The sequence below is a fragment of the Pleurodeles waltl genome, chromosome 5, assembly GCF_031143425.1.
Source record: "Pleurodeles waltl isolate 20211129_DDA chromosome 5, aPleWal1.hap1.20221129, whole genome shotgun sequence".
NCBI lineage: Eukaryota > Metazoa > Chordata > Amphibia > Caudata > Salamandridae > Pleurodeles > Pleurodeles waltl.
In genome coordinates, this window is record NC_090444.1 from 96,820,420 (window position 1) to 96,836,228 (window position 15,809).

At 44.9% G+C, this 15,809-nt stretch overlaps 1 protein-coding gene across 11 annotated transcripts in view; it reads right to left on the reverse strand.

The window, feature by feature from the left end:
- The window catches only part of OTOF (otoferlin), an 875,032-nt gene that overhangs the window by 243,304 nt on the left and 615,919 nt on the right, over window positions 1-15,809 (reverse strand). For all 11 annotated transcript variants that reach the window (XM_069233684.1, XM_069233683.1, XM_069233685.1 and 8 more), the window contains one exon: window positions 12,257-12,330. In XM_069233684.1, coding sequence (XP_069089785.1) covers window positions 12,257-12,330 — 74 coding nt within the window. The remainder of the gene's footprint in view (window positions 1-12,256; window positions 12,331-15,809) is intronic.

A 15,809-nucleotide genomic window follows, 5' to 3' on the forward strand; every position in this document is an offset into this window, starting at 1 on the left:
ATTGTCCATTGCCAGAGCCCGTGATCAGTTCTCTTAAAAATACATTAAAAAGTTTCTAGAGAGATGGCCTTTAGGTCAACCCCTTCTGTGATTGGCTGTCGCACCGTTTTCTGCATTAGCCATTGGTTCCATGGGCTGCCAGTTAAGGCCACAGCATGTTGCGGATGTTTACTCTTTGGTGGTGACATTGCATTAAGCTTCTGGAGATGGAGAAATGAAGTACGCACACACTGAGATTGAGCTGGGCATGTTTGTCGTGCGTGGGCCAAATACATACATATGTTTTGGTGAAGATGCTGGAGCCCTGACCATCGTTTATGGTCCTGCCATCTCCACAGCCCCCCCACACCCGCAGCTCACAGAGCGCACTGGTGAGCAGCACCTTCCAGCACAGAGAGGGGAGAGGTCTCCACCTGGCGGATGTCCAGTTTGATGCAAAGTGGGTGATCGCCTACTTACCACCACATTACCCTAATGAAGTGACGTAAACTTGTCTTGTGTAACCCACCTTGCTCTTTTTAACTGTAGTTGCATTTTCGAAGTGCTTTTTTGAACTGTATGATGTTTTTACCTTGTTTGGCTCTGACATTAGTTTTTTTTTATTCTGCCACGGCAGCCATTTTTTATTTTTTTCAGGTAAGCGCTCTAGCTCTGGAGCAGCTGCACGTTGCACTTGCCAGGACCCGTTGACCTTCATAAAGAGTCCCAATATGTAGATACACCTTGGTGCGCCAAGGGCACGCCCATACACACCCATCTACGCTACGTACGTACAGTCAGACAGAGGATACTTCACTGTCAACATGATGCCTCCTTGAGGCACTCACTAGGAATGCCCTACTCTAGCATCTTCCAGCACATCTGAGAGGAGACTTGGCCACAGTCTAACTAATTATTACTCCAGTAATAAGACCAATGGTTGGTCTAAGTCACCACTGGCATGCCCTTAAATCTACCCTACTTAATGTAACATACTTTCCAAAACAAATGAGATTCTGCTCCTACATGAAGACTTACATTTATTCTTCATGACAGAGGCTTGGCAGGATACAGGCTCTATCCTTGAGGGCTTTAAATTATTAAATCTGGATAGGAACCGACACGTGGGGGAGGTGTAGTGGTGGCGTTTAACACCATTTTAAATTTAATACGGATCATTTCTTGCACAATGATTCAGAAGAAGTTCTAGCTTGCTGTCTCTCTGTATCCGCCTCGTGGGTCACCCTCTTGTTATTGATCAATTAGCCTTCAAATAAACTAGTGGGCTTTGTTGAACAAATATTAAAAGTAATCAGCTGTATTGGCATTACTTTCACGAAGGTCATCCTACTTGGGGACTTCAGTTTGTGCTGTAATGCCCCACGCCCCCATGCATGACTTCTTCACCAACCTGCTTCAACGTACCCTCTAGGTTTGGGCTTCTTTACGAGCTCAAGAAAGCTGTGCATGATGGAAGGCATTGCAGTGATCTAAGATTTGCCTCCGCAACCTTGCTAAGGTCAATTCTTATTTATCTATGTCATAGAGGGACCATGTACTAATTCATTTTGACATTTGAAATGTAACAAAAAGTTTTTATTTCCATGACCCAGAGAAATCATGTCACCGGCCATCATGGGTCTACATTACGGTTGATGAAGTTAAGTCAAAATGTAGCCAATTATGAGTTCATTATCTCCTTTTAAAAAATATTTTTATTGCACTTTTGAATATCACACAAGAGGAGGGACACCAACTACATTCCAACTCCAGAACAAAACTGGAAACAAACTTAATCCAGTACCAGCAACAAATTATAACCTATAGAAGTTCATTCTGTTACCATAACCGTCCTAACAAAGCAAAAAATATTAGCTTAGCTGCTATAAACATCATAAATATTGTTCTCAATTCTGAGGATCAGAGAAAAGTCAATTTATAGAAAAAACATTTAATTATGGTATATTAAACAATACCCCGTGGCAGCACCATTCACATACCATGAGATCAGCTGTCTCAACATTCCATTCCATAGATTCAGGTAAAGTACATAAGCAGGCAATAAAGTGCAATGTGTATATACCAATGACACAGGTATTGTCCTAACTTATTAGCCCCCTTGTTGGGAGTCAGTTCTAGTCCCAAAAAAGAGACCAGATCAGCGTTCCCTTTGCCCTAGTTTTCTTGCCTTTATGGGAAGATAATGCCCTTTCCAGACTAGATAGCACCAGCAATCTTGCCAGCCACTGCTGAATCGATGGACGGTTCGCATCCATCCACGCCGAGGTGACACATAGCCTCCACCCTGCCATAGGAACACAAAGAAACAGCTGACAGGACCTGGGGATCACATCATTATGCACTCCCAAAAGTGCAAGCCAAGGAGTTCACCCAAACTTGATCTTCAGAGAGATATCCGGGAATTTCGATATTTCCCTTTTGAGTGGCTCGAGAACAGGACATGCGCAGAAAATGTACGACGAGTCCGCTGTTCACTGTCGACAACGGGGGCAGCACGTACCCGCTGTACCTCCCCATTTAAGGGCGTTGGGCGCAGTATAGTAGCTGGCGGTCGAATGCAGTTTTATAATGTGGGGCTTGCAATCCAGCGGAGCAGAATATCAAAGACTCACGAAAGGAGCAGCTTGAAAGACCGAACTTTTTTTGCCATTTTCCCGCTGCTCCTTTTAGTCGTCACTAAAGAGGGAGTTTAAAAATTCATAAATTTGACTGATCAAACATTCAACCCCCTGCTGGTGTCAGCGGTGCTGACGGTCGAACCGTGGCGGCTCTGCCACGGTCGTAATGTGGAGTCTGGATCGCTGTTTTGGCGGCAGTCCGACCTCCACCACGGCCACCAGGGTCGTAATGAGGGCCTATATTCCCACTTGAGTAAACCCCCCCCAGCCTTTTCACCCCTGCCCTTTCCTAAACCAAAGTACAATCGTCCCTGAAGATATCTGAAAGAATGAGATTCCGCTGGAACTGAGTATAGAAATTTAACCGACCCAGACCTAACTTTCTCCAGAGTGCCGTCCAGATTTTAAAGGTGGCATTTAAAGTCATAAATCGAACCTTGTAATAGTTAGGTTCAATCTGCCGTAACGGACATCCCGGGGCCTCTTCTCCAGTCAATAGCTCATAGATGTAAGGTTCTTCTCTGCCACTCCATCGATCTTCCAAGCCTCCCCCGATTAATAAACACATTTATTGTAGAGCTGCTAACCAGTAATAAGGTTTAAAATTCGGGACAGTCCAACCCCCCTTTCTCTAGGGCTAATACTCTATTAACGACTAATATTCAGAACCTATCCCTAGAATTTAATAACTGTTGCGACAATGCTGAAGACCAATCAACCTTGCCAGTGAAGACATTTGTCTGTAGTAATAATTGATCTAATCTATGGTTTGCATCAGAATTAAGGGCAGACAGACTACTAGTCAGACAAGCTTAGTGCAAGTGGAATGCAACCTACTCCTAGAGATTACAATTAAAATGGTAGAAGTACATTTCAATTGTAAAAAAATTTGGCACCATCCAGCTCACTCCCTGCGCTGGAGCACTTGTAGTTGCCTAGCGTCAATGTAGAGACCCTTGTGCCATGGTGCAAGGGTCTCTATGCTGTGGGCAGAATTGTTTTTTGTGCAGGACGGGCACAAAGCAATCCTTAGAGGCGTAATGCTCTTTGTATGTGTGCTGCAGGAAATTGCAAGGAGAGAATAAAGATATTTCTCCTTTTTATGTAAGGCATGGGTAGGTGCACTATTTTGACACAAATACTGGTTTACTGACTTTAGTATATCTGGCTTTGCACCAAAATACATGGGTGGATTCGCAGGAATGCCTATGCTCTACCCATGTAACGCCTCCCAATGCAACGTAATGCAAGGCAGAGTAAAGTGCTGCCTTGTGGTACTTTGCAGGTGGAAAGTGATGCAAGCCACACAAATATTGTTTTGCTTTTCTCTGTAGATGTCACTTAAACACTTGAACTGCCGTGCGTCAACTTGCATGGCACACAGACAACACAAGTGCTTAGTAAATCTTGGCCTAGGTGTATACTACTGCCAGGCACTCTGGCAAACTCCAAAATGTGCACAGCCAGGGGCAATGCACAGCAGGGTTTGGCTGTCTGGTGTGCATGCGCTGCTCATGATCTTATGACATCACTGATGACACCTAAAATAACATAATGACATCACTAATGACATCACTGATGAGATAACATGTCACAACAATGACATCATTGATCATATTACTGTTGTAGATTTGCAGCTATCACTAAATTGTTCCACAAAAGCCTTAATACATATATGCACAACAATTCTTTCAAGACACATCTTAATAACTTTTATTCTCTCATAATATCAATTAGTAATAGCATATGTGCAAACTATGTAAATGGCAGATCTAAAATATGGTCTACGCTGATGGCAATCATTGCTATGACTTTCAGCTACACTCAATCATGACCCTGCATGAACAACCGCTTCTTGAACATGTTCTTCTAATCCAAAGACTGAACAGTGATACAGTACAACATTCACCCCCAATTAGTACTCTGCCCTGTCTTTGTCAATTCAAGATTGTAGTGTACCAGACGTGTCCTGTGTATGTCACATCAAGGCCATAGTAGGCCAGTCTTGTCCCGTCTATGCCACATCAAGGCCATCGTAGCCAGACTTGCCCTGTCTATGCCACATCAAGGCCATAGTAGTCCAGACTTGTCCTGTCTATGCCACATCAAGGCCATAGTAGTCCAGACTTGCCCTGTCTATGCCACATCAAGGCCATAGTAGTCCAGACTTGCCCTGTCTATGCCACATCAAGGCCATAGTAGTCCAGACTTGTCCTGTCTATGCCACATCAAGGACATAGTAGTCCAGACTTGTCCTGTCTTTGCCACATCAAGGACATAGTAGGCCAGACTTGTCCTATCTATGCCACATCAAGGACATAGTAGGCCAGACTTTCCTAGCTCCAGTACATTTCATACCTAAAGTGACATTTTCTGCAAATCTTTGTGATTAGTTAACCTACACCTTGAAAAATGTTCATGACTTAACAGGTGAATCCTGTTTGATAAATGTAACAGATCATGCAACGCAAACCATATTTAACCCCACTATCTGTGGGTAAAGCTAATAGAAATATGATTTGTTCTACCTGCTGCATAGTGCATGTGACCTTGAAACATATACTAATCCGGTTGCCCTTCAGCCTGCATTGTGTGCCTTCACCGTACACTTCAGTGTGATATTTATCATACACATAGCACATAGCACATCCTTCAATCAATCTTTAAGGTTCCATGCCTTCTTCCTTTACACCCTTATTATGAGCCGGTGCAGAGGTACTGGGGTCAGAGTTACTAGGCCCTTTTACAGGTAGTTTTTCTGAAATTCGGCTAAAAACCCACTACAATTTGTTTGCCTGCTCTCATCACCCGGGGCTGGCTGGTTTCAGGGCACGCTTGTACCTGTCCAGGGACAGCACCGTCCGCTTTCCCCTGGACTCCAGGAGGGAGGTGGGCAGGGCCTGGCCAGTGTCCACCTGCTCCTGGCCCTGTAGGTAAAGTAACAGCCCTGGTGTCTTTGGGCCCAGAATTATAGGCCTAGGGTTTTCACACCCGATAATTCCAGGGCCAGAAACTCATAATTGTGAATTGGGGTATTTCATCTGGAGTTATCGCTTTGTTTAAAACACCCTAGCTCCTACCGTGAAACTGTGACACCATTATTTGGTGGATTTTACCATCTCCCTATATCCTGGGTACATAGAGTCCACTGCCCACTCCTACCTAACTTCAGTGTGAAGTTAAAATATTGTGCAGAAAAAAGCAGTGTTAAAAATGTTGTCTACTGAAAAAAACAGGATGAAAAAAGTTGTGGCCATAAAAATAATCAAAGTATGTTGTGCCGTGTAGAGCAAAGGTAAGTGTACTGGGAGCAGGGGCAAGGAGAGAAGGTCATTTTGGCGGGGAAAGGGAGGGGACTAGTAAGAGATGTTAATGAGTCAGGGAAGGGCAGCGTCAAGAGGAGTAAGGTGCTGGTGGGGTTCAGGGAATGTTACCGAGGGGTTTTTAGGTTTCAAGGTTAGGTTGCGTTAATGGGCAATGAATGTTTTTTAGGGTTCAGGGAAGTGTATTGTTAATGTGTAGCAAGTTATTTTTTGGGTTTAGGGAAGGGTAATTTGTTTGTGAGTTTTTTTGGGTTTAGGGAAGGGTAATGTTACTAACCCCCTGGATGTAAGGGTTTTTAGAGTTCAAAGAAGATTGCATAGAGAGGTAAATACGTTTTTAGGGTTCAAGGAAAGGGAGCATTAAGGGGTAGTAAGGAGGTGATAGGACCTAGGGATTGGTAGTTAAGGGGCTATTAGGGCCCTTTTAAGGTCCAGGGAAGGGTAGCGTTAAAGGGTAGCAGGGGGGTTTTAGGATTCAGGGGATGGTAGTTTTAAGAGGTAGTTCAGGGTTTTACAGGTTCATGGATGGGAAATGTGAACGGGAACTAAGGAGCTATACGGATACAGTTAGATACAATAAAGAATGTATGTGATAAAAAACAACTTTTAGGCATTTATGGAACTGTCATAGGTAATAAATTAACAGTCCAAACAATTTCAACTCAACCTTATTGTAGTCAACATTTTTAAAAGTCAACTTTATTTCACGCAGCCACTACTCCATACTATATAAGAACTCTTGGTCTCTTGTAGAACTTTGTGTATGGCACCCCTGTCTGCCGGGGGGAGGGGGGGGCAGAGGTCATTACTTCCGCCACCCTGCTGGACTACAGCTCCCTATATTTCTATGCCACTGAATGTTTGCTGAGTGGCTACTATGCTTCATGCAGTTACTCAACAAACTTTATTTGTTTTACAACAACAAACTCCTAAAATGGGAGTTTGCTTCTGTAAAACGAAGTACTAGTCACCCTGGCACCCAGAGAGTTTTCTTCCTGAGACCAAGCACTAATTGATTCAACTTAATTAGTGACCGTCCGCTGCTCCCGACATGATCGCGGTACTATTTTGTTATTTTTAACTTCTAGTGCCCTGCAAACAGAAGGCTTGTGACTGGCAAAAACATGCTCAGCAGGACAAACAAAATTGCAAAGTTTTATTTTTTTAAAGCTAACTTTCTTTTATTTTGCCAAGTCTTTTCTCACTTTCCATTCATGCTTTCTTTTGTTTTTGCTCATGGGCGCTCTTCTCAAAAAGATGATGGTTAACTTGTTTGAAATACTGCAAAGCAACATTGTTTATTATGTGTAATTTCTGAAATGATGCTTTAACACATAATCGTGCAGTATGCACCAATCCACCCCACTCCAATCCATCCCACTCCAATCCACCCCACTTTGCCCCACTCCAATCCGTCCCACTTTACCCCACAACCCACTCCACACCAATCCTCCCAACCCACCCCAATTTAATCTGCCCCTCTCCAAATTCACCCCACTCTAATCAAAGACAATCTACACAACTCCAAAACAATGTGCCCCCTCCAATCTAGAACAGTCTGCCCAACTCCAATCTTCCCAAATTCAAAACAATCAGCCCCACTGCAATCTGCCCTACTGCAAACTAAAATGATCTGCCCTACTCCAGTCCATCTCTCTCCCATCTGCCCCACTTTAATCCAAAACAATCTGTCCCACTTGAATCCGCCCCACTCCCATCTAAAATATTCTGCCCTACTCCAGTCTTCCTCTCTCCCATCTGTCCCACTTTAATCCAAAACAATCTGCCCGACTCCAATCCACCCCACTCCAGTCCAAAACAATCTGTTCCACTCCAATCCGCCCCACTCCAATCCAAAACAATACCCCACTCCAATCCACTTTCATCCCAATCCAATCCAACCCACTCCACCCCAATTCATCTCACTCCCATTCCACTCCGCTTGCATCCAATCCACCCTACTCCAATCCACCCCAATACAATCTGCCCCACTCCAATCCAAAAAATCATCCCCACTGCAGCTTGCCCCCTTCCAATCCAAAAGAATCTGTCTCACACCAATCCGCCTCACTCCGGTCTGCCCCATTCCAATACAAAATAATTTTCCCCTCTTCAATCTGTTCCACTCCAATCCAAAACAATCCTCCCCACTCCAATTCATTTCAATCTGCCCTACTCCAGTCTGCCCTACCTTAATCCAAAACAACCTGCCCCACTCCAACCAGTCCCACTTCACCTTACTTCAATCCAATCAACCTCACTCCTATCCAATCCACCCCACTCCATCCCAATCTACCCTACTTCAATCCACCTCACACCAATCCAGTCCACCTCACACCAATCCAGTTCACACCAATCCAGCACAGTCCAATCTACCCCACTCCAATCCAATACACGTCACCCCAATCCAATCCACCCCACCCCACCCGATCCACTCCAGTCAAATCGACCCCACTCAAGTCCCATCCACCCCACTCCAATCCATCCCACTCCAGTCCAATCCACCCCACTCCAATCCAGCCCTTTCCAATCCAACCTGCCCCACTCCAATCCAACCCACCCCACTCAAATCCAATCCACCCCACTCCAACACAATCCACCCTAATCCACCCCACTTCAGTTCACATTAATCCACCCTACTCCAGTCCAATCCCCACCACTCCAAACCACCTTAATCTACCCTTCAAACCAGTCCACGCCTCTCCAATCAATCCATCCCACACCAATCCAAGCCACCCCACCCTACACCAATCCAATCCACCCCACTCCAATCCAATTCAACCCACTACAATCCAATCCACCCCACTGCCCTCCAATCCACCCATCCCACTGCATCCCACCACATCTTAATCCAATCCACCCCACCATATTTTAATCCACCTCACTCCAGTCCACACCCACACTCCAATCCATCACTCTACTCCAGTCCACCCACTCTATCATAATCCAATCCGCCCCACCCCACCCCATTTCAGTCCACCCCACTCAAATCCATCCTCAAATCCAGCCTGCCCACTCCAATCCACTCCAATCCAATCCACCCCTCTCTAATCCACCCTTCTCCAGTCTACTCCACCCCACTCCACTCCAATCAAATTCACCCACTCCAGACTGGTCTAATCCACCCCACTTCACCCCACCCCACCCCACCCCAATCCAATCCACCTCACTCCACACCACCCCAATCCAATCCACCCCACCCCTATCACTCCAATCCAAACCACCCACCCCAATCCAATCTAATCCACCCCAATCCCAACTACATAACCCCATTTCAATCCACTCCATTCTACCCCAATCCAATCTACCCCACACCAAACCACCCCTCTCTAATCCAATCCACCCCACTCTACTCTAAACCAATCCACTACCTTAATCCAGGTCCTGTTGCTGTTTTACTGTTGCCCTTCGGCAAGGCAATGTGGATGAATAAATACTGCCAACCTTTTGGCAAGGCTTTAGAATCACAAAATATTCTCTCTTGGGCCTGGAGTTCTACATACACTCCACCCATGCACGAGTGGGCCTCAAAATACATCCTGCAACCCTTCAGCTAAAGGGACCTGAAAGTCACCTCCAACACTCTTGGGAAAGGTGGAGTGGGAGAACATAACCCTCTCCCTTAGGACAGGCCAGTTACTGTATACCCCAGACATTGGACATGATTTTTGGGACAGCTAATACATCCTTGCCCTAAGGGGAGACAGAGTGGATTACTTTGTAAGTGTGAAAGTCTAGGGGCTATCAAATACCTCCCTATCCCTTGGGCAAGGCAAGAAGGTTCCACAAAATAGGTAATGCCCTTGTGTTATGCATGGGGCTACCGAATAACACCTCTTGACCAGGGAAGGATCTAGTGAAGAATCAATATGAGTTTTATGTCCGGGGGGGCGTTAGGACTTAATGAGGAATGGGAACATTAAGGGTCATTCATGGTGGGAAACACTGAGTCACATGAAAGCCCGAGTACACTTATGCCAACAGACTGAGTTTTCAACCAAAAAAATCTGATAATATATTATAGGTAAGGGGAAGCTAGGTTTAATAGACTATTAATACTGAGTCCAACACGCACCCTAAAAATACGTAAAATTAAAAAACCTTAACTCATAGCGCCATCATACACTCTTTACGACATCACACACACAGTAGCATGTCACACAATCTAACACACATGTATATAAATCAATAATGATTAGCTAATTAATTGAATACTACAAAATCCCAGAATGCCATCATACAGCACCTAAAATACTATAACACAAAGGCTTGTACGGAGCATTTAATAATGAAGGGTAAAAAAATATTAATTATAAATACAAATTTACTAATCACAATCTCAGTGACATATATATATTTGCAAAGTCTGTAACAATATATAGAAACAACAGTGCAATTACAATTTATATTGCGATCTCACTCCATAAACAATAAGGGAATCATTCACACTCTCGCACATTCACTACTTAGGGCATGATTTAGAGTTTGGCTGACGGTTACTCCATCCCAAACGTGATGGCTATCCTGTCCACTGTATTAAGATTCCCATAGGATATAATGGGATCGTAAGACGGCGGACAGGATGTCAGTCACATTTGTGATGGAGTAAGCTCATCCGTCAAACTCTAAATCAGGCCCTTAGTCACTCAGTCATTCATTCCCATCTCATTTCCACCCTTCGCATATGGCGACAGAGGATGCATCAGCTCGGTTTACCACCAGTGGCTAGCAGGCTTCTGGATCCTTCCTAAGAGCTGTCCTGCCAACTCCAAAATATATAGACTACCGCAGCATGCTTGACACTTACAGAAAACCCATTTTACAGAATTTCCCTCATGTCGGTTCTTTTCATTGGCTCCCAACCACCTAGTGTGTGATTTTCAAACTGTTGTCTGATGTAAGAGTGTGCATGACCTTGGTGCCCTATACCTCCGGGAGGTTGTATGCCCAGGCATATTTAAGAGCCCCTAACGTCACTTTTCATGATGATCCAGTGGCACTAAGCACTGCTCAATATTTACAAGGAGGTGTAACACCACTTTTTTGTGGTGTTACGCCTCCTTGTAAATATGGGCCCCTCGGATGCGTCAGAAGGGCGTGCATTGGGTGTTGTGGTGGGTGTTCCATTGCTTTTGACGCAGCCTCAGATTTCCGAGTTGTCGTAAACCTGAGGCAGCGCCCAAAACTATCGCCACCCTAGCGGTTCATTAGCATGGCAAAACGAAGAGGAATGCTTTTATTCCTCCTTGTTTTTTGCTTTTTCTATGTGTGCTGCATTATGCAGCACACATTAAAGAAGCAAAATGCAATGGACGATTGTTTACATGCAGTAAGGGACACCTTCCTGCACATAAAGAATTTTGCATTGTGCAGCACACACAGATGTGCCAAATTGCCATTATAGATTGTTGATGTGCAGGAAGGGACGCCTTCCTGCACATAAACAATCTATCCTCGTAACGCAGACACCTCTCAAGGATGCCTGCGTTGGCTGTAGGCACCTTAACTCAGCGCCAGCTTAGGGGTAAACGTAGTGCTGCACCGTATACCTCTAAGTACGGTGCACCACTGCGTTTCTAAAGGGGCGCAGCGCGCCACGCGCTGCGCCACTTCAACATAAATCTGGGCCTTAGGGTCTTATTTAGAGTTTGGTGAATGGGGTTACTCTGTCATAAATGTGACGGATATCCCATCTGTTGTATTACGATTCTATTATAAACCCTATGGAAATCATAATATGGTGGATGGAATATCCGTCACGCTTGTGATGGAGTAACTCGTCCGCCAAACTCTAAATCAACCCCTTAGTTAGATATATCATGAGAAAAAAAATCACCTCTCGCAAAAAGGTGTCTCAATGAGTGTAGATTTTCTCTCATTAACTACAATGTGGCAATTCTTTTGTAAACAATATTTATGTCAGACGGTTTTCTCGCTATAATATTCTAATAACATACCCTCAGGAAAAGGTCTCCATCTATACCCCTTCAAGCATCCTAAGATCCCGCAATCTAGGTCTCTTTCTTGTTCTGAACCCAAACTCCTGCTGCAGATGGGAGCAGATATTTTAAGAAATGGGTACCAAAAGATGGAGTTCTGTACTCGTTTTAGAGTTAGGTCGCAGCTGATTTGTCCGTCTTTTAGAAAAGCATGCTTGCTTTCTAATCCCCACCCCCTGGGCCTGACACCAATGATGCCTTCGAACAATTCATTTTGTAGTGCATCATGTGAATAAAATACCTGCAGACATAAATTTACATATAACCAGTTGTTCCCACTGTAGCCCGGGCTTAAAAGTTTTTTCCAGCAACATACCTTGCCTCTTGTTCTCCTCCTTAGGTGGTCGAGTCTTCCCCAGTTTCATGGCTGAAAATACTCCTTTGCCCACTCTGCAAAGATAGAAGAAGACGCTGACTTTCTGAGCCTGAATTTAACATTCCAGACAACAAACATCTCGAAGGGACTGGTGGTTAAATGATTGTTTGGAGATATCCAATGTACACAGCTCTGGAACTTTGACATGTAAATATCATTTTACAGCAGGCTAGAGCGCTCGTGTGCTCGACCCTAAAAAGGGCATCCGTATGCTCCAGGGACAGATAACAGATGACAAGTGGTTAAGTAGAACATGTGTGCTTCTCCCATCTTCCTGACACATTGTTGTGATTATGTTTTGGTCTTTCTCGCATGTATACAGTTTCACAAAGAGCACATCTGCGCAAAAAACAACTTCTTACCTGCCCGAGTCCTTTCAACTCTAACCCTCCTTGAGGAAAGGTAAGTCTGATGGTTTCACCGGATTAACAGATGTACTCATCAAGAATACACAACAAACACATCACATTTTGCGCTTTTCCTAGTCCATTAGGATCAAAGCTTAAGGTGTACCAATCGACGCATTGCTTTTCACTAATGATGAGGCATCCTTGCATTGCAGTGGGAGCATATTATTTTCGTACCTACTCACGCCAGGTGTTGTACTTCGCTTTCTTTATGTGCTACGCTCATCGGTATGGTACCGGTGTCTCATACCACACACGTGGCCTCTTCACTATTCAAGAGAGTGAGGGCATGGAAAGCAATGTACAGCTTTAAGATCAGGCAAAGGGGCAGACATTTTGGAGTCAGGCATCCCTCCAGGATTTCTATGCTCCCCTCAGCCTCCAAACGAATGTAGTGCCAGGCTAAGGTTCCAGTCTGAGCTTCACATTTATCATGCTGCTAATCACAGGACCAAACTACAAGGCTCATGTAGAGCTGGGTAGTAACATACAATTCCCCATAAATTAATAGATGCCTCATCACCACAGTTCATCGGTTTTCCCGAAAGCAGAGCCCCAGCTAGCTAAACCATCACCAACACCCACAGGGTGGGCAAACCTCTAGGAGGCATTATAAGGTAGACGTGGCACCTAAAGCCCAAGATGTTTAGGGCCAGATTTACATGAAAATGGTGCAGCGCTGTGGTGCGCCAAAATTAGCAGTGTCGTGCTGCGCCAGATTTGAAACTCAGGGCTGAGTCATATTTACAAGAATACGGCACACCCCTGAGTTTCCCCCTGTGCCGTGGCTAAATTCAGCAGCCTGCGCCAAGGCAAGCATCCTTGCAGCACAGTGCAACGTTGTCTGCATTGAGGAGTTTGATTGTTTACGTGAAGGAAGGTGTCCTTTCCTGCACATAAACAATCATCCATGGCCTTTTGCGTCTTTTATGTGTGCTGCAGAATGCAGCACATATAGAAGAAGCTAAAAACAAGGAGGAATAAAAGTATTCCTCCTTGTTGCGCCATGCTAATGCCACCCCTAGGATAGTATTCGATTTTGGTGCTGCCTCAGCTTTATGAACTCTTGTAAATCTGAGGCAGCGTTAAAAGCAATGGGCGTTGCAGTGAACGCCCACTGCAACACCCACTGCACGTCCCTCTGACGCAGAAAACTGCGTCGGAGAGGCCCATATTTACAAGGAGGCGTAAAGCCACAAAAAGTGGCGTTACACCTGATTGGAAATATGGAGAAGTGGTTAGCGCCACCGGTGCTTTGCAAAAATTGACGCTCCAGTGGCATGAGGGTCTTGTACATCTGGCCCTTAATGTGCTAATTCCGAGACCATGCCCACCCTGTTTGCGCTCTGGCGTGACCTAATACACCACATCCCGGTGCGCTTACACTGGGGGAAGTTCTGTCTTCCACAGGTCCAAATCCCAGAGCAAATTGCCTCACAACCTACACTTGACTCAGGACCGCTATTGTTTGAGGAAAACATTGAAAGCCTTTTTATTTCTTTGATTACTGAGGCCCCACTAGTTTTCCAATGTATTTGATGGCAAAATCCAAATGGTGGACATTTGTACCTGATAAAAACTGAAATCAATCAATTGCCTTCTACAAGCTAGGGAATAAGTACTCCCTGAACATCATGGACATATAGTATTTGTTTTTTAAAACAAATCCTGCTTGGGGGTTTGTCTTTGAAAAACAAACGCAACAAAAATGCCGGCTGGTCCGTCAGGCCATCATAGCCGGATGGCCTAGCAGCAGTGCTCCTGCTGTGTCATGAAAGCATTTACAGCTAAAAATCTCAGTTGTACGGCTGGGGATCTCCATTAATGGGTACGGGCTGGTGCTGGAGTGAAAGAGGCGGGGTCCCCGCCATTACAGCAACTTGGTTGGCCATGCCTCAAGGGTTAAAACACTCCTTTCATCTGATGGTGGTTAATTAAGAATAAAACCCATAGTTAAAATATACATACAACAGGTCGAATCGTCATAAGGAAGCTCCTAATGGTTTCTGTAGATCTAACACCACAGCCAGGCAATGACCCCATTTTAAGATGGACTTTTCACTCTTAGAGAGAGGGAGGGTATGAAATGAAATCTAGATTTTATATAGTGGCTTATCACCTGTGAGGGTCTCAAGGCACTGTCCATGGGCATGGGGAGATTAAGTGATTTGCCTAGAATCACAGGACATTGCACCAACACCGAGGCTCGAACCCGGGTCTCTATCTCCTGAGCTGCTCACTCTGATGGCTGCACTACATCCTCTCCCATCAAAACCCTTATGCAGCTTTAAGATGAGGCAAAGGGTCAAACGTTTTTGGTCAGGCAGATTGCCTCCAGGATATCTATGGAAGGTGAAGGAGAAGTAAGCAGAGAGTGTGAGTAACAAGTGATTTAAGCTAAAGAGGAGCATCCTCAGTGATCATAAAAGTAAGGTAGAGGCACCAGAAGCCTGTTAAAGGTAAGTGGTAGTGCTGATTGACTGCTATGATTATGGGTTCATGGGGGCCCTTGAAAATGGAGGGAGCTTTGGAGGGAAGCTGGTGGGATCTCTCTGGAGGCAACTTAGGGTGTCTTGCTGGTAGGAGCCAAAGGAGTCTTTAATGGTCTGTTGGTCAAAGATTTGTACTACCGAACTAGAGCCTGTTGTGTGCCATTTAGGAAATGTTTTTAGCATGAGTCAGGAAAGATCTATTGAGGACCAGGAGAAAAGAGGCAGGGTAACTTTAGAAATTCAAGGGTACTCAAAAAAATCCCGTCTGCAGTGGGAGACTGTGCACAGTGCAGTACGCAAGGCTGGTGCAATTTTGCTTGACATCGCCAAAGCGTTCTAGTAGAGTGATTCCATGTGGAGCAATGTGGAGCATGTAGGGAGTGAGGAGTATGGTCTTTTCACCGCCAGTATCTCTCTACCTGTCCCCCAATTGTGTTGCTCCTGCGAGATGTGTCCATGCTTAACAGCTGCCTTGCCACTCAAAGAAGCCAACAGCTCTACTGTGCCCAAATATATCAAAAATGGGTTCTCTCCAAAACCTTCTCAGGCTCTCAATATCTGCATTTTACATGTCAGCTTACTCATCAGTGTCTG